We start from the raw sequence: 25,124 nt of genomic DNA on the forward strand, positions 1-25,124 counted from the left end.
CTTTATTGTGATGTTATAACTCATGTTGGAATGTTTTAGATCATCCTAACACTGCTTTTTCATTAATGTTGTCTTAGCTGTGAATTGGATATCAAGTAGTCCTGTTCATCCCCAGTTCTTTAATGGGCCAGTTTCCAAGTAGGACCCTGGGATGTTGACAAGAAGTATGGCTGCAAGGTAATTGGGTCTCCTCCCGTGCGTTCCCTGGGCTAGGCGAGTCTGAGAATGATGTCTCTGGAAATGGCCTATCCTGGGAGAGGATCAAATAGTGTGTGACTTTGAAGCACTTTAGTATGTTTAAACACTTAGAAAGTGAGCAGTCACTGTCCTTTCCAACTGTTCTTTACCCAAAATGACACTAGTTATTTGCATTTCAGTGGTTTGCATCAACTCTAGATAAAGCAATTTTGAACTGATCCAGACAGACATATGGATACCCTTTGGCAACCTTATGTAGAGGCTTAAAAGAGATTTTGGTGTTGGTCACTTTGTGTTTCACATTTTACATTTCAAGTCTAATTATAGCAGGTGAAGATGTGCATTGTGTCCTATTTCAAACTTATGGAGGCTGCTGAGGTCCCTAGTATGTTTGTCTTGAAAGTAGAACTTGGCTATTTAGCTTGCTTTTTTTCTTGTTTTGTTTGAGAACATTTTTTGCACTTTTTTTGATACGCACAGGAATCACTGGGTTGGTATTTTATCTATATTCAATACGCTGAGTAGCAAGATGCACGCCTTTGGGATTTAATACACTAATTTTGTTACTGCTGAAAATATAATGGATTAAGTGTTGGAAGATTAAACCATTAAGATGCGAAATAGTATGAATTTTTAGCGCTCGGAAATGCACTGTGGGAGTGGCCAGGTTTTTTAGCCTCTTACCTACTACTCAGGCTGAATGACTTGTTGAACATGGTACACCTTTAAATGAGGTAGAGATAGATCTCATGTGGAATAGATCGAGTTTAGTGAACTGCTTAATTGATAACGTGAGCACCACTTCTAAAAAAGATTTGGCGCAACCTTTCATTTACTAGGCTAGGTAATACTAACCTCTTTCCCCAAAATAGTCTTCCTAGAGAAAGGTAAAGCATTTTGAAAGAAACTGTTCTTTTTAAACACTTCCACAAGCAATGACTTACTAAAAACCAATTACATTTTATCTTTTTTTTTTTCTATTCATATTTGACTTTTTCACCCTCCGACCCTTTTTTTCTTGATGGACATGATTTCCTGCTTTGAATAGAGAGATTCTCTCTAGGTTGGGAAAAGATAATTTCAGTTACAGTTGAGAATAAAAAGACACGCTAGATTACACTTTTCTTCTAGGTTGGCTTGTTTAATATTTCAGATCAACCAAAATAGATTAGGACCACAAGCTCTCCTTTAGAAATACCTGCATTGTTCTAAGTATTGGCCTGCTATTTGACTTAAAATAGAACTCTAGAAGTAACTTTCAGAATCACTGTAGAATAGTGAGCTCAGCATAGAACCATGACTTTACCATACCTTTATTGCCTATGTAGCACAAACTAAACTCTTAATACAATTTTTCCCCCTTAATGGAGGCACTGGGGATTGAACCCAGAACCTCATGCATGCCAAGCAGACGCTCTACCACTGAGCTATATCCCCGACCCCCAGTGCTTGCTGGCTTGAATTGATGTCGTTGAAGATGTGAGATGCTAGTGGGTACTAAGTATATCTGCTGCTGAGATGAAGGAAAGGTAAGTTCCCCACAAGAAAGTACAGGGACATCTGAGTTAGGCTGGAAGTATCAGCTTACAGAGAAGGGATAGGATGAACTGCTCTGCCCCTGCAGGAAAGCCTGCTGGTCTGTCCTTGAGGACTGCCATACTCAATAAAGTCCTGACCCTTGTGCTATATATCAGCTTGTTCTGATTATTCCAAGTCTCTTTCCTGATGTGCTTGCCGTGCGTTGTGCTTTAGCCAAATTGATAGTCACTGTGCCTACGTTGTGCCCCTTATTATTTACCTCCATATTTTGACTCATGTTCCTTCTGCCAGAATACTCCTTGCATCCGTCAAATTCTCATGTTTTTTAAGGTACTACTGCTCAAATGGGCCTTGAGCCATGAATCGCCTCATGCTTTATCTTCTGCCCGGTGCATAGTGGCCTCCTTTCTCTCTTACGTTTCCTGCATTATAATCTTGGTACTTCCATCATCCCTTCCTATATTGTGAGAAAAGAAGCTGTGTTTTATTCTGATGCCCTGCTTTCATGGTCCACTGCCTTTCCGTAATAGATTTAATAAATAGGTAGGCGGGGACAGGCAGGTTAAAAACAAAGCTGATAGAAAAACTGGGAAGAATATGTATATTCTAGTTCTGGCTATGACGCTTTCTTTTGAAATCTCTTCAGCTGCCAGCTCAAACCTTGAGCTGCTTTCTCTAGGCTGAGGCATTCTGAAAAAAATCCAAAAGCAAGGACATAACAGTTGCCTGGAGACTCACTGAAACTGACTTGTGGTCACTAGAGAGGGTCCGTTCAGTGTCAGTTTGCTCACCAGCATCCCAAGCTACACAGAAGTCGCTGCCCTGATGCTCAGAGCAGTAGCCAAGACATTGCTGGCCTCACTGCTAGTGGCTTATGGTCCTGTTAGGCCACAGGCCAAACTTGGGGTTGCAGTTGAAGAAGAGTCATGGGTGAGGCCAGGGGGGTCCTAGGAAATGCAGTAAGAAGAGGCCTATTGCATGAACCAGTCTTGCTCATTTGAACACATCAAGTTACCTAAGGGGCTGTCATGTCAGGAACAGAAGGACTTGGAGACAAGTAGTAGCTTCTTAAAATATTTTTGAGTATGTGGGGGAGGGTTACGTCCATGTATTTCCCTATAATTCCATTTTCCCACTTCATTTCCGAGGCCTGGATAAGAGTAAGGAACCGTCAGGAGGCCCTCCTGTGCTGGGACAGGGGTCAGGCGGTTCCTCAGTGCCTCACAGTGGGTGCTCCTACCTCAGCAGCTGCTCGGGGGGAGTGGTTGCCTGTGTTTAGCCCTCTGAAAGGTGGGTGAGTCCACAATTACATAAACCCAGAAAGTAAACTGCTATGGAAAACAGCTTATCGTTTAGAGTCTGAGTTCAAATGACCCGTCCCCAGGAGACCTTGGATTGTCCCTGTGAGACAGTTTCTCTCCTGGCCTCATGCATGACCACATCTTCCTTTTAATTAGTTGTTCGTATCGCATCTGACGTCACTATATCATTGAGTTCTGGCGTTAGGGATGATGCTTATCTTTGGTTCCTAGGCCTTGTGTTGTTTGTAGCAGGTTCTTAGTTGAGTAAATGTTTCGAAGGGATTCTAGACTTAGGAAAGCCTTCCAGAAAAGGTCTAGTCCTTACTCATGATTCCAGCCAAAGCCAAGCCATTCCAGGTACACAGTGAATTGTTCTCTTTCCCAATTCTGTAGCCAGAACATGGCACCATGTCAACTCCAGATCCTGCATGCACCGAAAACTGGACTATTAGGCTCTCAGCCTTTTAAAGTGGGCTGATTAACATTGTTCAGCACCAAGTTCTGAGGAGAGGAAGGCCAAGGATTGTCTTGTTTTGTTCTTGAGCAAGATGTGATTTCCAGGCTAGTAGAAGACAGTGGGCCTCGGCGTTTAGCATAAATACAGGTGGTTATATTTATGCATGTGGGAGTGTATATAGGCAGTAGGAACCATGTGTTTTATCAGTTGTAAGATTCATTTAAGTTAAAACTAATAAATGTCTCTATACTGGTTCTAATGACAAAGTAAACTACCACATCAATTACTTGCTGTTATGCTCAACAATCTAGGAAAATAAGAGCTTTTTACAGGCGGGTGACTAAGGCTACAGTGAAATAATGAAGTCAAACACAAATGAATGGAAGAGATAAAGACAACATGTCATGCCTATTCCAAAACTTAGCTTCCCATTGCCTATATAATGTCAAACTTCAGCAAGGCTTTGACGTGGGCTAGTAAAATAACCTTTCTGAGCCTAAGTTTCCTCGTTTACAAAAGGGGAAATAAGATCAGGGCCACTGTGGGGATTAAATTACATAAAGAGTCTGACGTACAGTAGGCGTTCAACAGTGTCATGATAGTCAAGGTTTATTCACAAACTGTTAACAGTCTACTTGTGAGCGACCCCTATGCGCAGAGCTCCGTGTGATGCCTTCTATTTAGTTGGTACTTAAATGGTCTCGGTGGGAAAAAGACATAGATGCTTGGTAAGTAGAATCATTCCTAGAATTTCGGTCTCCGTGTGTGTACAAGCTCTGAGGCAAGCATGGGGTCCCTCACCAGTGAGAGAACCCCCGGGGCCAGGCGTGAAATGTCGCTGAATCAGCTGCTCATTAGGGCCGGTGGATTTGGCCCTTGGGGAGCCGACCTCAATTCTGAAAGAAAGCTTTTTGATGACCTCTTCTGGCAAACAGGAAGAAGTGATAAGAAATTTCAGAGGTCGAGACAATGAAGATGCTCTACAGTTTACAACGAGGAGGTGGAGTTAACAATCATTCCTTCGTTCTATCTGGTCTGTGCTGTGGGTATTATCCTCAGAGACATAGAAAACCTGAGGGTCAAAGAGGGAACGGCCTCACTCAAGGCCACTTGCCTACTTGCGTCTCAGCCTTATTGGAAGCTCGTGCGCTGCCCAGCACCAGGAAAACCACAGATGGGTTCAGAGAGGAGAAGCAGCCTGAGACCGCCTTAGAACCTGGGGAAGTCCTTCTGTCTTCTTCTGCAACTAAAAGACAACTAGAAAAGTGGACTTAAAAAAAAAAAAACCCAAAACTTCACAGCTGGGAAAACTCTTCAAGCTCAACCATTCAGTGCTCCTGTTGCACAGACAGGAAGACTGAGGCTCTGAGGAAACGGAGGGGGAAATGGGAGAGAATTTTACAGTGCCTCTCTCTGTTAACCCCCTAGACCATACAATTATAATGTCACTGTATTTGTTTTATCACACATCTATCCATTCTAGGGCTCTTTTAAAATAACCCTGATTTGAATCTTTCAGGAGCAAGGAAGTGGCTGTATGGTGATGAGGAGCAGGGGGAGGAAATGGTTGGTTTCCCAACAGAAGCATTGCTTCCATTTTATTATCTTATGGGAAATCTAAATTAAAAAAAGTTTATTAATTTTTTTTAACTTTGGGAACAAGAAAAGAATTTTCAATCTGTAATATTCTTATTAATTTCAGGGCCAGATGAAGGGAGAGTGAAGATCATTTGTCATAATGTCACCCTATAAACATTTTGAAGAGCTTCTGTTTCTATAAAGCATAAATACTTCTCTGTTGGGAAAGACAGAAGCAGTGTTTTCTGATTAGAAGGAGAGTTTGCTGGAGCTACAGGAGTATGGAAGCAGTTTCAGAAACATCGTTGTGAGGGTGAGGTTTTGTTTGGGAGTCGGGGAGGTGGAGAGAGCTGGCTCAAGTCCAGCCTTACCTGCTATGATGTTTCTTATTAGTATACCCTAGTTAATGGTATGAATTCAGATGAACCTTCCGAATGGTCTGGAACATTTCCTTTTTTTTTTTTTTTTTTTTTTGCCTTTATCTGCAGGAGTAGCAGGGACAGAGGAAAATATTCTTAAGTCTTGGTGGAAGTTTCTTATGATTAAATGGTGTGTAGGGAACAGGCTGGGAGGGGACTTGGAGTCACAGCAGTTACTTCCCTAGGGATATTTCACAAGTTCTGCTCTGATGCGTTTCTCTTTGATTCTTCCAGAATCTCTGGCAGACAGAATTCAAACAAGTGTCACGGGAAATGGGTTACAGCCTTCACAGGACATGCATGCTAATGTACCAGCATGGAACGTAGTTCCGATGTTTGATGGGATTCTCAGGTGAGAAGCTAGTCTGTCAGTACTGTGAAACACCTAGGCTGTCACGGCAAAACAAAAATATTAAGACTCTAATCTCCTCGAGGACCAAAACTCTTCTTTTTAACGTCTCCCTGTCTGCCCACTGAAGGCCTGTGATGGGGTTCCAAGCCTGACACTGAAATGGGGAAACAGTGAAACATTTTACAATACACAGTATACTCTTTTTTTTTTTTTTTTTCCTACAACCCATCAAAGTATCGAGTTTGGCTTTGAAAAGTCTCCCTCAGCTCTTCTTTTTCTGGGGGGTGAGCAGGCCGACAAAGGTGAAGGAGCTTATTTATGTGTCCATGGTGAGCCTGAGGTAGCGTCGGAACGGGGACCTACTTCCCATTGACCTCTGTCCACCTCACAGGGCAGGTGTGCTTAAACAGAATACTGGGTTTCTGCAGTTGTGTAAGAAAGCAGTTGAATCTGAAGGAAGGCAGGCCAAAAACAAGGCAATGCGGGGAGCTGGGGAGCAGGGCAAGCGTGGGAATGGGAGAGCCGTCGTGCTTGCAGCCTGCATGTCACCAGCACGTGTCTTTCATCCCCAGGTTGGCTGGCTGGTACTGCTCTGTAGCTGGTTAATGGCCTTATGTAGAGTATAATTTTTGTCACTGAGCTCCCTGGGGGGTATATTTTGGGTTTGCCGTTCTCTACTATCTGATTTCTTGACCCCCTGTTTCAATGGAAATTTTCCAGAGCAGTGAAATTTCAAAATGCAAGAGCGAAAGGAAAGAATAGAAATCACGGCCTTAAAACAAATGAGGTGGGAGCCACTACGTCCATTCTAGTCCCCACCCCAACACCCCACTCCCCACTCCCTCAGAAAGACATCAGCATCTCCTGGCAGAGTCGAGATGCACAAACTGGTGAAACAGGACACGCTGCCAGAGGAAGGTGGGGTGGGAGCAAAAGACGGAGAAGCAGTGGCCCGGATGCTGGCTCGAGAAGCCTTAATGATCCTAAAAATGATCGGGCAACAATTTCTACTTTGGAACTCATTTTGCTGTTCCAAAGAATGGTAAAGCACCTTAATTATTGCTTTAAGTCACCACACAGCTCCATCAAAACAGCATGAAATAGCACCCACTTATGAGCAAACCCATCACCTGCCGTTGTGTTTATGAGAAATCCTTAAGGAGGCAACAGGACAATAATGCGGTAGAGGCATCTTCTAGTCTGAGCCCTCAAGATTCTAGACAACTCAGGCCTGGGAGAGGTGCTGGCAGGGGGCCCTTGTCCTCCTTTATATCCTGGGGTCTTCAACTGGGCAGCCAGAAAGAAGTCCCTGCTTTCATTCTCTTAACATTGGGATGGGATGGGGAGGGCAGCATTTTAGGATTTTTAAGAGTTCTTTACTACTACAGGGACTTCAGCCTACCCAAGGAGGTTCTCCCTGTCCATTGGGATTTCAGGATACACTGAGAGCAAAGCCTTTCCAGCATGTGCTTTTCCTTAAATTGCCGCAAGTAGTTGGAGAGCAACCCAGCTCAATCAGAACAAAGCCTGTGTCTGTCACTCCTTTCTTTGGTCCGGATGAGCTCCCGTTCCTGGCTTCCTAGAGCCGCAGGAAACGAGGAGGGTTCTTCATTCAAATTTGTGGAGTTGGTTTCTGAGAGAAGGGACTTAGTGGATGGACAAAAAGCTAAATTACACTTTAAGAACATGTTTCCTGCTTAGAGAAGTGTTGATCTGGTTGGTTCATTAAAGATGCTTTCTGTCAAGGGGTAGAGATCCACTCACCAGTTTCTCAACATACCTGACCAGCCCCTCAGAATGCAAGCTTTCCAGTCAACCTGAAAACCATAGCTCACAGAGAAAACCTGATCTTGCCTGCCTCTGTAGAGTTGGGGTCGAGGGCAGCCTTCTGAATGTGCAGAGGGTGCTTACTGAATAAATCTGATAGCTTCCAGAGTGATATTCATCGTCCCTAGGCTGGGCTTCCAGCCAGACTGGGGAATAGCTGCAAATCTCAGATCTCGACCCCATCCTGAAGCTGATAGAGATTGTACCTGCTGCTTGCCAGCTTCTCCTAAGGAGGCAGTTACTGCAGACAGGATGATAACTCAACTCCCTTCAGTTTCTGGGTGCTGCAATTAACTAAGGCATCTAATTTTCACAAGGCTTATCAGTGATGGTACCAGCTTAGCTGGGGTACCAATCTACTCTGCAATCTAGTATCATGGAGCCTCACAAAAACACCATCTCATCTCTTTTTAATGATGCTCATAAAAATGCGTATTTTCAAAGAAAGGAACCATCTCCCATCATACTCATTTTCTCCCCAGTATGAGAAAAATAGCCTATGAAAAATACTAGTGAACTTCTCAGAGAGATATATTTCTTATTTATTGACAGCTTAGAAGAAGAAATAATTTGGATCAAATGACCTTTTGTCTTTCTAGACTTGAACTGAAAATAGAGAAGTTCAAGGTATCCCTCTCCCCCTCTCTTCCCCCATCTTCCTCCCGACTCTGCCACCCCTACCCCCCACCATTTTTCTTTCTATTTGTACCTGGCCATTTGTCACTCCCTATAGCCTTAGTCAAGAATGGACTCTTGAATATTTGAAAGGACCAGAGTATGTAGAGCTAAGCCATTTATTGGCTGCCCTTGAAACAAATGAGTTGTAAACTCATAGGTGAGAATCGGCATTATTATCTGCTTTATTGATATCTCCTAAATTTGGCTCCTGGGAAGAGCTGCAGTTTTGGAGGTGCGTGAAATCACCCATGCCTCTATGCCAGTACCCAGTTCTCCTTCCATGCATAAATACTGGTCTCTACATGTAAAGGGTTTGAATACCAGTAAACCACCCATTACTCCTAAATCAGTTTTCCCCTCTACTGTAGCACTTGGCACGTATAGTCCGAAGGCATGCTTATCCTCTGTGCAAAAGCTGCAGAGGAAACTCAGAAAGTACTGTCCTGTTTGTTAGAGCCACCTAAAAAAATATTTGGCCTAAATTTATAACCTCGTTTGATTTTCTCTAAAGATGAAATCCATGTAACTAACTGCTAAACCCTAACTATATTATACTAGTGACACTGCCTTCTCCTTAAAATGCACCATTCCTAGTTCATGATGGGATTTTTTTTGACTTTGTAGTGATTGATGTCCTTTCCCCACCACTGTTCACCTTTGATAAAGTGGAGCAAAAGGAAAAACAAGTCTGCAAATTTTCCAAAGAAGAAAGGGAACAAGAATTTTGTGTGTCCATATATGTGTGCACGTGTATGTGCCTGGCCACCTGGAGGGTTCAGAAATCACGGTGACATTGACCTTCCTGTTGTGTGAACCTCCTGGAGAGCACACAGCACAGTCAGAGCTAGGACAGAGTTAGAAGTCGCCTGCACTGCTCTCCCTGTTGTGTGCTTAGACAAACTAAAGCTTAGCAATTTGCCCAGGGTCACCCAGCATATCTGTGCCAGTGCTGAAATCCACATTCTCCTTTTCACTGCGATCGTGCCTCCACTTGTATTTATTTCCCATGGGGGCTACCAGGTTCACAGTAATCTGAGGGACGTTTTCAGTGACATCCCTGCTCTGTGTCTCAAAGACGTGTTTCTATTGTCTACTGGATGCGATCAACCAGACCCGCCACTCCCTGGGGGGCTCTCACGTTGGGTATTGTGGCAGAAGTTCAAGGACCCAGCAGAGGCTGGGCAAATGGCCCAATGACTTCTCTGTCTCGGAGAGATTCCAGACACCTCATATGAGGAGCCAGTGTGGTTTTGCTGTCTGACTGGGGGCGGAACATCTTCAGTCCCTGAGAGAGGCCTATCATCTTCGCTGCCTGATTCCCCTAGACTTCAGACATTCTGAATTTAGTCTAGTAATGAGTCATGTAGAGAGAAGGGCTTCTCTATTTTTTATTAAAAAATGACTTTCTCCTTAAATGAAGTGAATAGAGTGCAAGTGAAAGAGGCCGATAGCCTCTTCAAAGACTCACGCATCACGTGAGAATAGAGGATCCCCCCACCCCTTAAATAAAGTGAATGCAGTGTTCATGAAAGGTGCTAACAGCAGTTCAAATACTGATGTCCTAGTCTTGAACCGGTCATGTTTGTTCAAGTCCCTCTATTTAAGTTTTCCTACTGTGGACACTTAGCGGTGGGGAAAAAGATGGTCCTCAATCAGAGACTCCCACTCACTTGGCTCCCCATCCCTCAATGCCTCTTAGGAAAAAGGATTCCAGGTTCCATTCCCCCATCCTCCAAGGCTGGAATGCAGTTCAGCTTTCTGGTCTACGCAGGCCAAGAGAAGGGAAGGCAATGATTCATTGACCTTGGAATTTGGATATAAACAGCTTTATCATCGAAGCAGCAAAGCCAAACAGCGTGTTGGCTGCACAGCGCACTTCCTCTTCCTAAGTCGCTAGATCCTCGTCTTGGCCTGCTCCTAGGGTTGTGCTGTTGGGGGTGGGAGAGGTTCCCCCGGGGAAGGTGCTTTAGGGAGGAGTTAGGTTCCCAGTGTCTCATCGCTGTCCTCCCCTAAGTTGAGGATACACTAGAGACACAAGTGAAACCCCAGCCTCTGTGCAAACTGGCTGTCAGCTGTGTCTCATCATCTCCCTGCCACTCTGATCCAAAGCCAAGATGCTCAAGTGCAAAGAAAGAAGTGTAGCCCCCGCATTCCGGCCACGGGCACAGTGGGCAGGACGCCACAAACAGCAGTGCCATCGTTTCAGGTGTGGCGGTGCTGACAGAGCGGGCGGGGCGGCTGGACACAGCGCCCCTCACTCCACGGCCCACCTTGCAGACCTGCCACCTGTGAGCACCTATGCCCGTGAGCTGGCTCCCCCGCCCCTCACAGCCCATGTCTTAGTCCCCCTCCTTCCCCCCCCGGCCACCCCCCCCCCCCCCCCCCCGTCCCCTAGCTATCCTGGGATGCTTCTGGCACTTCAGAGTGAGAAGGAAAGAGAAATATTTGTCTTAACTTTTCTAAATGTTAAAGCCAAACAAAGCACCAAAAAGGAAAACAAACAAAAAAACAGACTTATAAAAATATAATCGGGTCATCTCCCCCAGCTTCCCCCCTTACTTGTGTTGTATGAAATGTCAGAATTCAGCGAACAACTTTATAAACATTACCGTCTCTTTCCACCCGTATGCGCGTACCTAAGCGGCCGCAGCACCAGTACTACCCTTTCAACCGCAGCATCATATATCTGTTTCATCCTACGGACCCCTCCTTCCAACACACACCTGCTTACGATTCCAGAGAGACTCTCCAAAAAAATAGACATCTGAAAAAAGTGCATCCATTTATATACTCAGTCTATCTGCATATTATTTCTTAAGATTATTAGTTTTTTTTAACCATAAAAAAGATTGCATATTGGCAATATAACGGGACAGCCGCAGTGGCCATTTCCGGGTGGTGGTGGAGCACAGAAGCGTGAGGGCCCAGAGAGGGGCAGCGCCCAGAGAGGTCCTTAGGCTGGAGACATGAGGATTGAGGTGGGGTTCTCTTGATTCTCAATCTTTGGGCCTCTGAAATGCCCCATCTCTTCAGTCACTCCCTTCTCTTCTCTCCACCTTCCCCCATTTCCACTACCCCTGCCCGGGCCGCACAACCCTCTTGAAGCAGAGGCAAAATGGCTTTTTGGCATGTGTCCACCTGGGCCGGTTCCGAGAGACGCATGGCCTTTGGAAGTGGGTGATGTGGGACACACACCAGAGCAAGCTGATTTGTGACTTTCCACTCTGGGAAAAATTGTCCATCACCTCGTTGACTTCAAAAATTTAAGCAGTTACTAGGCTGATAGGCTAAGAAACAAATCTGTTGTTCTTGTGGTTTTGCATTAATATTAAACATGAATATATATCATATATTACACTGCTTTCCCTCTGCTCTGGGGCAGACTGCACTCTCCTTCCCAACAGGAAAACTGCACAGCCCGTGGACTTGAATTTTTGAAAGCTGTTTTCTCCCACCCCACCACCCCCACCCCAAACCCTCCCCTTCCTCCCGGCCCCTCGGTTCTTATATTAGAAAAGCCCCGCCCTCCCCCCCACCCCCAGCCACCCGAGGTTAAATAGATAGTGCCATGTTCTGAGTCATGCATCACTGCATTTGGGATTGCACAGGCTGCAGAGAGGGAGAGGGTTGTGCGCGCCCCTCCCTCGTGTCCCCTCCTCTCCCTTCTGCCCTCAGGTTCCTGTGCTATTCCCGCTCCGCCCTCTCCCAGCCTCCCCCCCCGTCCCGGACCGTCACTGGTTGTGGACGTCCTCCCTGCGGACGATCTTGTAGATGATCCAGTAGAACATGTTGAAGATGAGGAAGGCCATGGGGAAGCCGATGCGGGAGATTTTGTCGATCTTCTTGGCCCTCTGGATGAAGAGTTTTCGCATCTCCTCTGGGGACTTGGACGGTGCAGGAGGCGGGTTGGTGGTGTTGTTGTTGTTGGCGCCCTTGACTGAGATGCCATCCTTGGCCTGAAGGCAGGCTGGGCCCATCCCGTAGGCAGAGAAGTTGAAGCGGCCCTCCCCGGCCTCATCCTCCTGGAATAGATTCAACATGGGGCTCTACTTAAAATAAGACAGGGGCTGGGCACCCTCCCTGCAAGGCACTCCCCTGGGGGCCAGGCCGTGCCGTCTGGCTCTCCCAGCCTCCCAGAGGGCACCTCTCCAGGTTCCCCAAGGCTTTCTGGCTGGCAGGGGAGTTATGCCTTATAGAGGGGCGCCGCTTGCGTGCTGAAACAGATGCAAACCAGGGGATGGGAGCAGGGCGTGGAGTCTGGAGCCCTGGGTTCAGGTCTCCCCTCCGTCACTTGCTGGCTGTATGACACTACACAAGTCACTTCCTCAGAAGACTTCCTTCTGTGAGTCTCAGGACTTTTAATTTCATTTTCTCCTTTACGTGGGAAAAAGACCCACTCCACCTCTTTAATATATTTCTTGGCCATCAGAGGTTATAGATGAGCAGACACTCCAAATGCTGTTTCGTTAGACATCCAGGGGACAATTTGGAGAGATCCCCTGCTTTGCCTCTGTTGCCTCCTTGTCCTCTTCCCCCACCCTGCCCCCCAATTAATGTCTTCTGCGCATGGGCTGGGGTGAGGGGGCGCACGGTCCAGGGAGAAGCAAGTGCTGTGGACCTCACCTCCGTTCACAAGCCAGGGAAGCCACAGCTTCTTCCTGCCTCCGTGTTCCCGACTCCCTGGCAGTTGTGACCTCAGACACACCTCTGGATTTTTATCAGGTTATCATTCAAGCCCTACATCATTTGGCTCCAGCTTACCTTTACAGACTGACCCCACCCCACCTTGTGCTTGGCACACCTGCCCGTTTTGCTGCACGTTCTCAGTCCTCCCGTGTGCATTCCCACCTCCCTGCCTTACGCTCACTACCCCAGTGCCTGCGGCCCTTTGCTGCTCAGGCTGACCTCGCCCTGGTCTGGAGCAGAGAGACACTCTCGTCTCATCATATCCAGCTTTGTTGTCTTCCTTGTGAGCTCTGAGTGGTGCTCTGTCTCAGCTGAGCTGGAGAGTCAGCGCATGGCTCTGGGGGAGACTTCAGCAGCTCGTGCTGCCCTCCCAGATAGTGAGGGCTTTTAGGGTCGCCCCCCAGTCTTTTGCTCATTCCTGGGTGGGGCAGCAAACAGCCTTGGAGCCCCAGTGCCTCTCAGCTCTAGTCCTGCTACCCCAGCTCGGCCGCCATCTGGGCTCGCTGTGACAACTTTCAGCCTCGTTTTCCTCTTGCCTCCTGCCTGCTCCCCAACCCCAAACCCATCTGGGTTGTTATGACACACATCTTATTGGTCATCTTTGGCTGAGAACTGTTAAAATAGGCTGCCATGGACTTGAGGATGATCGAAATCCTTCGATGGCCTGAACATTCCCTTCTGCGCATCCTCTGTCTGGCATTCTGTTCTCCAGCCGCCCTGTAGTGTCTCCACCTGTTGGAAAGCACCACACTCCTCTTTCCCCCTGGTCCCCTACTCAGGCCTTTCTCTCTGCCCAGGGCACCCTCCTAGCCCCACCCCTGCTTCTACCGCCTTCCCTTTCACTGAACTAATTCCTGCTCAGAGGCTCCCCTGAGCCCAAGGATGGGCTAGGTAGCTCTGCTTTGCGCTCCCTCTTTTTAATTTTTTTTTATTTTAAAGCTGTTATCACAGTGTATTCCTTAATTATTGTCCGTCTCTCCCATTTGACTGTAAGATCCATGCAGGCGGAGGCAAATTCTGTCATGTTCGTGGCACCCTTGACGCTGGACACATGAACGTATTTCCTGGAGAGAAGCTCAAAAGTCGGCAAACATTTGTTGACTAAATGTTTCCTTGTATATCCTCCCCAGTCCCAGCTTGCCCCACATCCCCCTTTTTTTAGTGGGGTTGCATTCCCAGCACCAGGAGGATTTGAGACATACGATGAATGCTTAAGAAATCTTTGGCAAATGTTGATCTGCAGGCTCCTGTGCCTGGCAGATCGGGGCTTGATAGACATTTGCTACGAAGAGGGCAGAAGTAGAGGGTTTGTGCCAGGGCCAAGGAGAGGAGCTGGGAGAAGCTGGCCGAAGGCCTGGACCCTGAGCCCAGGAGGCTGGGTCCGACTCTTGCTCATCAGCATGTCTGCCCTTGCTTGCAGAGTGGAGTGCTTGAAAACGTTTTTTTCACTGGCCTCTAGTTATGCAGCAAGAGACACCAAATTAACTTTCTACATAGCTTTGGGAGAATTATTCTCTGCCTTCCTGATCTGTTAAACATAAGAGGGGACGGGATGGAGGCCCCATCCAGTTAGATGGCTAGCAATGACCTGCTAGGAGAGACAAGTTTCCTAGAAATGACTGGACAAAAGCTTGCTATTCCTATTCCAGCCAGCAGGTGGCAGAAAACGAATGCCCAACTGTCTCTGGAGCTGCGCAGGTAAGGAGAAGGGGAAACCTGAGAGCTACTCTAGAACCCAGGGGTTGGTAGTGTGCCTGCCCAGTCGGGCTCACAGAGGTCTCCTAATAATCTGAATAATGAGGCTGGCTGGGGAATTCGAGGACCAGTTGCTTTCTGCCCAGCAAATGAGGTAACATGGGAGGATGGTGGGAGTTGAGGAGCCTGGCCAAGATTACGGGCTCTGAGAAACTCAGGCACATAGCTAGTTCCTCTTCACTCACCATCTGGGGCTTAAAACCCCCTCTGCAAACTTCCTGCTCAAAGGAGGTTTCTACAGCCCAAGCCTGTGCACTGCCAGTGTGCAAGCCGCATAAGGAGGGCCCTACTCCAAGGAAGCTCTTTGGGGTGAGTCCAATTCTGTGTCCTTGCAGTTTCTGACATTTGGGTCAAGTTCAGAGTCCTTGGGTACAAGGTCACATTAATTTGGATGCACACAAGGGGCCAGGCAGGGAAAATGTGAGTGATGAAGTGAAAAAATGTCCAATCAGAAGGGACTGTGGAATGCATTCTCTACCCAAAGACATTTGCAGCGCTCCTGTACCCTGTGGGATGTGAATCCAGCGGGGCCAGAGGCTGTGTTTTGAGTGAAGCTAGAAGTGTGACTTTTAAACGCTGGCACTTGATTCTAGGTTTTTAAGATGCTGCTAGTGAAATTAAAGATATTTGTGTGGTAAGTTTGACCTTCTAGCTACTGGTTTCTGGTCTCCACCTTGGGATAAATCTTAGCTCCTATTTAAGATCTAATAAATGCAGGAATATTTTTATCTGCTTCAGGATGGAAACGCTGATGAACAGATAAGCAACTGATGATGTATGGTCAGTGTTTTGAGAACCGCCATGGGTCTTGGAGCATCTCCCTGCCTTTGCCATCAGTGCCTCCACAATCCTGGTGACTTGCTCCTCCCCACTGTCCTCATCTGCGCAGGAGGAGTGGGTGGGATGCTCTCTGAGAGCTCTTCCAGCACTAACATGCTGTCAGAGAGCAAGGAGGGAACTGCACGGAAGAATCTGATTACACCTGCACAGTGGCCCTGTTCGCACTTGACCTGGCCAGGGAGAAAGCTTTTGTTTTCCCCTAGAGTGGAAACATGGTAGGCATTTGGCAAAGGCAGCCTTTGGAGGAACTGTAGGCCCACCACATCACACATCTGCAGGGAGCTGCGTTCACATTTTACGCTATGCAAATAGCGCCCCCTGGAGTTGTGCAGGGCTCCGTCTAGCTGGGGAGACAGCTGTTTTCAGTCAATCTAAAGCAGGTAGGGCCTTGGTGTATGGCAGGTATGTGGTATGGCCTGACGGATCACAGGGTGTGAGTTCTTGGTTGCCCTAATCCATTGCTGAAAAAACTTCCAAGCAGCCTCTTTGATTGGAAGGTCTCCTAACTTTCTTCATTAGTTTTTTTTTTAATCCCTTTGTCCACTTGCTCAACAAATACCTATTGCACGTTCACTATGCATCAAGCCTTATGTTAAGCACCAGCGATACGGCACTGAGCAAGAGTAGACATGGTCCTGCCCTTACGGAGCTTATGACTCAGTGAAAGATGAACATTAAACAATCACATAATTATATGTATAATTACAAATCAAGATACACATTTGGAAGGAAAGAAATTGAGTTCAATTAGAATATGGTCTTTGCCAGCATAAACAGTGTCTTTGTGCAAATCAGAAGAAAGGCATCGCCCTCTCTAGGGGCATGAATTGGGATCCCTTCCTCTGGCTGATACAGTCCATGCCAGGGCAGGACTTAGACAAGTCCTCCTTGGCTGGGGGCCCTGGTAGGATACACCCTGCTCGACCGTACTTAACAGCCTTGCCTAAGCACTTCAGTACAGGACCTACACCTGGACCAGGGTGTCAGGGGAAGATGCCTCCGTTGAGAACTGGAAAACGAGTGGGTTCACACCAAGCAAAGTGCGCAGGAAGAGCAATTCAGGAGTTGAGAACAAGATACCTGAAGTCCTGTGTGTATGTTTGAGGAACTATGAGAAAAGCCAGTGTAGATGGTGCTCAGAGAGCAAAGGAGAAAAAAGAAATGAAAATGAGGCTGGAGAGACAAGCAGGTTCTCGGACCCCGAGGAGGAAGTTCTCCTGGGGAAGTGCTCGCGGACTAGGGTGTGGAGCCGGTTTGCTCCCACAGGCCACATGCTCCCCAGTGCCATTTGCTGGTTGACACACAACCACTGAGTTAACAAAGGTGGGTGACTTTCCAGAGGTGGCCTGCCAAAGTACTTCTTCCTTCAGTCCCCCATAAGATGAGAGAACCCACTCCGGGGGAGGCTCTTGCTGGCTGCCCTTTTCTTGAAGGAAAGAAACAAAGGCCTGGAAATTGGACACTGTACTGTGAGATCTCATCTCTTGTGGTGCGATTCCCTTTGGAACCAAGCCCATTGAACTAATGCAGCCTCCCCTTGTGGGAAATGCCCATAAAGGTCCCTTGGCCTGCCATGCTTTGTGTTTGTAGCTAGTTATTATTCTGGCTACATCAGTGTCGGCTCTGTCAGTTCTGTCCTCAGCTGGAACCCAATTGTTTCTTCAGTGTTACTGTGGTTGGAAGAGTGACCGCCTCTAGACTCGGTCGGGGCATTATCTATGGGAGGGGAAGCTAGGACTTCCAGGACTTTAACCCCTATTTTGTGCCCGCTTTACCCCCTGAGAAGGATGGTCCAGGGAGACAAGTATCACAAGATAAGGCTTCCTGGAACACTGCTGTTTACCACCAGCTGTCCCTCCTTGGGCAGTGACCCAAAGGCCTACCTTGTGATGTCTTCGCTTCCTCCTGAATCGGAGCAGCTCTTTGTGCTGCCGAGACACAAAGTTGACGGCGGCATACTCGAGCAGGGCTGAGAACACGAAGAGCAGGCACACAGCCATCCAAATGTCGATGGCTTTCACGTAGGACACCTGGAGAGGGGGTGGGGGGCACAGGGGAGTAAGGGGCAAGGAGAGTGAAATACTGAGTACAGCGGGATGTTTTCTGCTCCTCAGGAACTGCCCCCATCACCCACTGCTGCCCCCTGTCAGCTGGGATACTAGGCTGGAGGGTGCGGAGGGGAGCAGAGAGAAATGCATCAAGAAGACTGGACAGAATATTGGTGAAAAAAGAATGCGGGGCCTAGAAGAGCATCAAAGAGAGGAGGAGGGTGTTTGTGGCATCATTATTTGGTGGAACAGAATGTTGTGTTTAGTCTAGGGGTGATATGAACAGAAGGTTGTAGCCAGTGTTAAAAGTAAACGGAGGATGTCAGTGAGAATGGCAGAGTGAGATCTTCGAAAACTCTCCCCCCATAAAAGCAACAAGGACACTATCAAAAATGGTCAGAACCAGCTTTTTTCAGAACTCTGTTAATTAATCAAAGGCTAACAGCAATCCTGTGAGCATTTATTTAAGAAAATCAACTGAATCTCAGTACAAACAGCAAGCTTTGTGGCATTAATCCCCCTGTCTTTATTGAGATATAATTCACACACCATACGCGTTTAACATGTACAGCTCAATGGCTTTATACATTTGGAAATATGTGCAACCATCATCACAGTCAATTTTAGGTTTTCATCACCTCAAAAATCAACCTACTACCTTTTTAACTGTCATTCCCCTATTCCCCCCATTCTCTTCCTCCAGTCCTAGGCAACCATGGATCTACTTTCTGTCTCTATAGATTTCCCTGTTCTAGACATTTCATATGAATGGAATCATACCATCTGTGGCCTTTTATGACACTAGTTTCTTTCACTTAGCCTAAGGTTTTCAAGATTTCATCCATACTGTAGCATGTGCCAGTATTTTATTCTTTTTCATGGCCAAATAATAATCCGTTGTATGGATGTAATGCATATTGTTGGTCCATTCATCACTTGATGGGCATATGGGTTGTTTCTACCTTTTGGCTATTATGAATAATTCTGCAATGAACATCAGTGTATAAGTTATTGTGTGGACATGTTTTTATTTCCCCTGGTGCTTTGTGGTGTTTCAAGTTGCCCTATTCCCATCCTCTCATCCTCAGCTGCATGCTAGCCTTGAAAACCAACAGCAAGCACAGTGAACACCAGTATCCTGATAGCTATTGATGGGGCAGGACAAAGTAGGATCTTTAAAGCTGCATTCTCAGAGAATTGTTTTTTGACCTGTCTTGTGGTTTCACTGAAAGACCCCACTCACAAGACTGTGTTTATTTGACCTGATTTGGAGCTGGCCTAGTGTGAACAGGCTTTTCCTTATAGGCATTCATTGAAAACAACCATTGGCAATTGTTGAACATTGCATCAGCCTTAGGCAGTTGGTAACAGTTGAGACAAACCGTACGTTGATCAAAAAGCTTAAAAGGAAAAGCTGGGGAATGAGATGTCCATAGGGAGATTTAGGAAACTAGATATATTCCTGGAAATCTATGTGCATTCTCAGATGTGTGTGCCCAGGGAAGACCTGAGAAGGCCCTTAGCACTCAACTCTGGCTAACCTTGATGCACTGAAGAAACTGGAAATAAAGGCTAAGGCAAAGTTGTAAGTTGCTTAGCTGGTTGTTGAAAGTGTAACCTAATGCACACACAGAGCCCCTAGGCAAAGGCTAGGAGATCTATGGGGTCCAGGCATTTAAGGAAATCTCTGTCCAATTTTTCTAACCAATTAGCTAACTGAGTATAAACTTCAGTGGCCCCACAAAATAAAGAATATAGATATTACAGAATTAGTTCCAAAAGTTACTTTAACAAACAAACAAACAAACAAACAACAATAAATCCTGAGGAGGGAGGAGAATCCAATTTTCAGAGATTTTCACATTATATTATGTAAAATGTGAATTTTTCAACAAAAAATGTAGGCTATGCAGAGAAACAAGAAAGTATGGGTCAATGCAATGGAATGAATATTTGTCCTCACCAAATTCATATGCTGAAACCCTAATCACAATGTGATAGTATCTGGAGATGGGGCCATGGAAGTAATGAGATCATGAGAGTGGAGCCCTCATGAATGGGATTATGCCTTTCTAAGGAGAGTCCAGAGAGCTAGCTTGCTCTCTTGTTACCATGTGAGGGTACAACAATAAGACAGCAGTTCACAACTGGAAGAGGATCTTCACTATGCTGGCTCCCTGACCTCGGACTTCCAGCCCCTAGAAGTGTGAGAAATAAATTTCTGTTGTTTTTAAGCCACTTAGACTATGGTGCTTTGTTAGAGAAGCCCGGATTGACTAAGTCATGCCCATACGTAAGAAAAAAGGCAGTTAAAAAGAGTTGTGCCTGAGGAAGCTCAGATGTTGGACTTAATAGACAAATGCTTTAAATCAGTTATATTTTTAATATGTTCAAAGAACGAAAAGAAACCTTGTCTAAAGAACTAACTAAAAGTATGACAACAAAGTCCCACCAAATAGAGCATGAGAGAGAAATTTTAAAAAAAGAATCAAGTAGAAATTCTGGAGTTAAAAAGTAAAAGAACTGAACTGAAAATTTTACTAGAGAGGATTAACATCAATTCGAGTAGACAGAAGAAAGAATCAGTGAACTTGAGGTTATCCTGCCTGAGGAACAGAATGAAGAGAAATACACAGAGCCTCATAGCTGTAGGGGGGAACCATCAAATGCATTAACATATGTTTAATGGATGTCTCTGAAGACAAGGAGAGACAGAGAAAGGCAGAAAGAATATTTGAAGAAATAATGGCCAAAATTTTCTCAAAGTTGATGAAAACCACTAATGTACATATCTAGGAAGGGCAGTGTACCCCAAGCAAGATAAACTCTAAGGGATCCACACCTAGACACACCATACACAAACTGTCAGAAGTCAAAGAAAAAGAATCGTGAAAGCAGCAACAGAGAAGCAAATCATCATGTACAAGGTATCCTCAGCAAGATTAACAGCTGATTTCTTGTTAGAACTATGGGGTCTAGAAAGCAGTGGGATGAAATTAAGTATGACCTAAATAAATAGGAAGACATCCTGTGTCTATGGGTTAGAAGATTTAATAATATTACGATGGCAATACTCCAAACTCCTACATAGACTCAATGCATTTTTAACCAAAATCCCTTTTTTGGGTTGTTATTTCAGAATTTTACAAGCTGATCTTAAAATTTATATTCATATGGAAATACAAGAGACCCAGAATAGCCAAAACAATCTTTAAAAGGAACAAAATTGGAAGACTCATACTTCCCAATTTCAAAACTTACTACAAAAGCTATGGTAATCAAACGTGTGACACTGGCATAAAGACCAATATATGGATAAACGGAATAGAATTGAGAATCCAAAAATAAGCCCATACATCTATAGTCAATTGATTTTTGAGAAGGTTGTAACTTCAATGGAGGGAAAGAATAGCCTTCTCAACAAATGGTCCTGGGATTAACTGGATATCCACATGCAGAAGAATGACATCCCTCCCTCATACCATATATGAAAATAAAATGAAATGAAACCCTAAATTTAGAGCTAAACTATAAAACCCTTACAAAAATATGCATGTAACTCTTCATGGTTTTGATTAGGCATTAATTTGTTAAATATGATACCAAAAGCACATGCAACAACAGAAAATACAAATTAGATTTCATCAAAATTATAAACTTTTTGGTATAAAGGACATTATCAATCAAGTGAAAAGACAACCTGTAGGAGAGAAAACATTTGCTAACTGCGTGTCTGATAAGGCTTTAAAATGCACAATGCACAAAGAACTATTATGCAACAATAAAAAGCGAAATATGCCAATTAAAAAGTGTGCAAAATATTTGAATAGATTCTCCAAAAAAGATATAGGAACGGCCAATAAGCACATGAAAACATGCTCAACATTATCAGTCATTAGGAAAATGCAAATCAAAACTATGGTGAGATACCACTTCACAGCTATTAAGATGTCTATAATAAAAAAAAAGACAGAGAATAACAAGCATTAATGAGGATGTGGAGAAACTGGAACCCTGGCAGGATTATAAAATGGTGTAGTCACTTTGGAAAATCGTTTGGCAGTTCCTCAAAAAGTTAAGCATATAATTACACATGACCCAACAATTCCACTCTTACGCATATAGTTGTGAGAGTTGAAAACATATGTCCACACAAAACTTGTACAGATGTTCATAGCAGCATTATTAAAATAGCCAAAAAGTGAAAATAACCTAAATGTCCATCAACTGATGAAGAGCTAAACAAAACGTGATGTATCTGCACAATGGAATGTTTTTCAGCCATAAAAAGAAGGGAAGAACTGATACATTCTACAGCATGGATGTACTTTGAAAACATGATCCTAAATGAAAGAAGCCAGTCATAAAAGTGCACATATTACATGATTCCACTTATGTGAAATATCTAGAATAGGCAAATCCAAAGAGATAGAAAGTAGGTTTCTGGTTGCTGAAGGCTGCTGGAGGGGGGAACAAGGAGTGACTATTAATGAATATGGGGGTTTCTTTTTGGGGTGATGAAAATGATCTGGAATTAGATAGTGGTGAAGGTATACAACTTTGTGAATAGATTAAATGTCCCTGAATTTATGCAAAAAAATAAAGTGAAGGGGGAAGAATATCAGGTTGAATGTTTATAGCAAACAGAGCCCAACATCAAGTCCAGGATTAACAGTGAGTGGAGCAGAATGTTGAGTCTAGTGTAGATTGTAAGTGAAGGAGCATGTGGCATCTACTATTAATAGAGAGTGGGGCGGCATATTGAGCCTAACACAAGGAAAAGGAAGCAGAGCATTATGCCTGCTGTTATGAATGAACAGAGCAGAATGTGTTGTCAGTTGGCAACAGTAAACAGAGAATTTGGTTTTGAGCATTTATAGTAAATGTAGCAGAATGCAAAGTCTAGCATTCATAGCACAAAGGGCAGATTGTTGAGTTTTCTTGGGAGAGTGAATAGAGAAGAGAGTGGTGTCTGGTATAGATGGCAAATGAAGTGGAGTGTCATGTCTTGCATTGAAGGTTAATGGAATATTTAGTATCATGAAAAACAAAAAACAGTGGGGAGACTGTTCTAGATTAAAAGAACAACTGTATGCAATATGAATCTTTATAGAATTCTTGACTGGATCCCTCACCATGTCCATTGAAGACTTTTTTTTTTTGACAATTGGAAAAATGTACAGGTTCTATATTAGATGAAATTATGGATTTTTCTAATTCAATAGTAATTATTATTCAATTAATGTTAATTTTTAGATGTGATAATATCATTGTGATCCTTATTCCTTATTTAGGGGTGACTTTTCATGATGTCTGCAACCTTCACATGATTCAGCAAAAACTGCGTCTATCTACCTACTTGTCTACCTACCTACCTATAACTAGAGAGAGACAGTAAATATGACAAAATGATAACAACTGGAATCCAAGTGAAGGCTCTTAGGGTGTTCATTGTATATTCTTTCAACTTTTCTGTATCAAAACAGAATGTTAAGTGTGGCATTCATTGGAAACGGTGCAGAATATTGAATTTCACATAAGGCTGAAGGGAGCCAAGTGTGGCGTCTGGCATCAACAGTAGAGCAGAATGTGGTGTCTGGTGTTGAGTGAGTCACGCAGAATGTGGCTCCAACGACAGTAGTGAATGTAGTGGAGTGCAGTGCCTAGCATTAAAAGAGTAAAGCAGAACAAGGCATCGAGCATTCATAGTACAACAAAGCAGAATGTTGTAGCTCAAGTATGGGTGAATGGAGGAGTACGTGGTGGCATTAATAGAAAATGAAGCAGAGCATTCTGTCAAGTGTTAAAAGTGAATGAAGCAGAATGTGAGGTCTAGTGTTAACAATGAAAGGAACAAAATGTTGCATTTATCATCAGGGTGATTGGAAGAGAATTAGTGTCTGGTGTGGATGTGGTGGAAGCTACGTCGTGTTAGAAGAATGGAATAGAATGTTGGGTCTAGCATGGAGGGAATGGGGCAGAATGTGTATCCGGCATTAATAGTGCATGGAGTAAAACGTTGTATCTAGGGTTAATGAATGGAGCAGAAGATGGTTCAGCAGTTAATAGTGAATGTAACAGAATGTGGTGTTTAACATTAAAAATGTAAGAAATCAGATCAAGGTATGTGCAGAAAAGGGTCAACATAGCAGGCATGAGGCTGCTGTCTTATGATGGACCGACCCACTTACAATGTTGGCCCTTGGTTGATACATGGAGTTTGGATTTGGGGAGTGTTCCCACTTGCCCTAACTGACGAGAGTGCCTCACTGTGCCTTGACTGCTTATATAAACAATGTGATTTGTGCTGAACATCTGCTTTCCTCTTTGGAGTTTGGAATTTGGGGATGTGCTAGGCAGAGGGTACTTATGTGACCAGCACCCAATAAAATCCCTAAATGAATCTCAAAACAATTTCTCTCTGTCTCTCTGGGCAGAAACATTTCATACATATGGCTATCTTTTTGGGGTAAGAGTGAACTCTGTACTCATGGGATGGAAAGAGTAAGGAAGTTTGCATGTGAATCCCTTTAGACTCTGCCTGTGTCTTCTCCCTGTGTCATCTAGCTGTGTATCCTTAATATATCATGGTAAGAAATCTTAGCTGTCAGTACAACTATATGCTGAGTCTGTGAGTCCTATCAAATCTTCGAACATGGAATGGTCTTGGAGACCCCAGATACAAAGTATCTGCCATTAATGGTGAACGTGGAATGCTGTACTCAGCACTAACGTGAAGTGAATGGACGAGGAGATGGGTTTGAGTCTTAATAGTAGATGAACTCTAAAACTCCTAGAGGAAAACACAGGCAGAACACTCTTTGACATAAATCACAGCAATATTTTTTTGGATCCATCTCCTAGAGTAACAGAAATAAAAGCAAAACTAAACAAATGGGACCTAATTAAACTTAAAAGCTTTTGCGCAGCAAAGGAAACCATAAACAAAATGAAAAGACAACCTACAGAATGGGAGAAAATATTTGCAAACCATGCGACCATCCCCAAAGGGATTAATTTCCAAAATATACAAACAGCTCCTACAGCTTAAAATCAAAAAACCCAAATAACCCAATCAAAAAATGAGCAGAAGACCTAAATAGTTATTTCTCCAAAGAAGATATACTGATGGCCAACAGGCACATGAAAAGATGCTCAATATCGCTAATTATTAGAGAAATACAAATCAAAACTATAATGAGGTATCACCTCACACCAGTTAGAATGGCCATCATTAAAAGTCTACAAATAATAAATGCTAGAGAGGATGTGGAGAAAAATGAACCCTCCAACACTGTTGGTGGAAATGTAAGTTGGTGTAGCCACTATGGAGAACAGTATGGAGGTTCCTTGAAAAACTAAAAATAGAGTTACTATATGATCCAGCAATCCCATTGCTGGGCATGTATCTGCAGAAAACTCTAATTAGAAAAGATACACGCACTC

General features: G+C 44.5%; 1 protein-coding gene, 1 long non-coding RNA gene and 1 other non-coding gene across 4 annotated transcripts in view; 1 reads left to right on the forward strand and 2 right to left on the reverse strand.

The window, feature by feature from the left end:
- Positions 1-1,563: 1,563 nt before the first annotated feature.
- TRNAA-GGC (transfer RNA alanine (anticodon GGC)) lies at positions 1,564-1,635 on the reverse strand. The gene has a single exon. It is a non-coding gene; the product is annotated as a tRNA-Ala (tRNA).
- Positions 1,636-4,527: 2,892 nt separating this feature from the next.
- LOC135321023 (uncharacterized) overlaps positions 4,528-25,124 on the forward strand; it is a 92,331-nt gene continuing 71,734 nt past the window's right edge. The window contains exons 1-2 of the long non-coding RNA XR_010380404.1: positions 4,528-5,386; positions 5,727-5,844. This is a non-coding gene — a long non-coding RNA (uncharacterized LOC135321023). The remainder of the gene's footprint in view (positions 5,387-5,726; positions 5,845-25,124) is intronic.
- Positions 12,081-25,124, reverse strand: part of GLRA1 (glycine receptor alpha 1) — an 80,408-nt gene continuing 67,364 nt past the window's right edge. Inside the window, exons 8-9 of one of the 2 annotated variants that reach the window (XM_064484472.1) lie at positions 17,514-17,660; positions 12,081-12,371 (exon numbers count right to left, since the gene is read on the reverse strand). In XM_064484472.1, coding sequence (XP_064340542.1) covers positions 12,081-12,371; positions 17,514-17,660 — 438 coding nt within the window. Of the gene's footprint in view, positions 12,396-17,513; positions 17,661-25,124 lie in introns of both variants that reach the window. The other variant, XM_010987271.3, reaches the window with a different exon arrangement.

This window comes from Camelus dromedarius, chromosome 3 (assembly GCF_036321535.1).
Source record: "Camelus dromedarius isolate mCamDro1 chromosome 3, mCamDro1.pat, whole genome shotgun sequence".
NCBI classification, from domain to species: Eukaryota; Metazoa; Chordata; class Mammalia; order Artiodactyla; family Camelidae; genus Camelus; species Camelus dromedarius.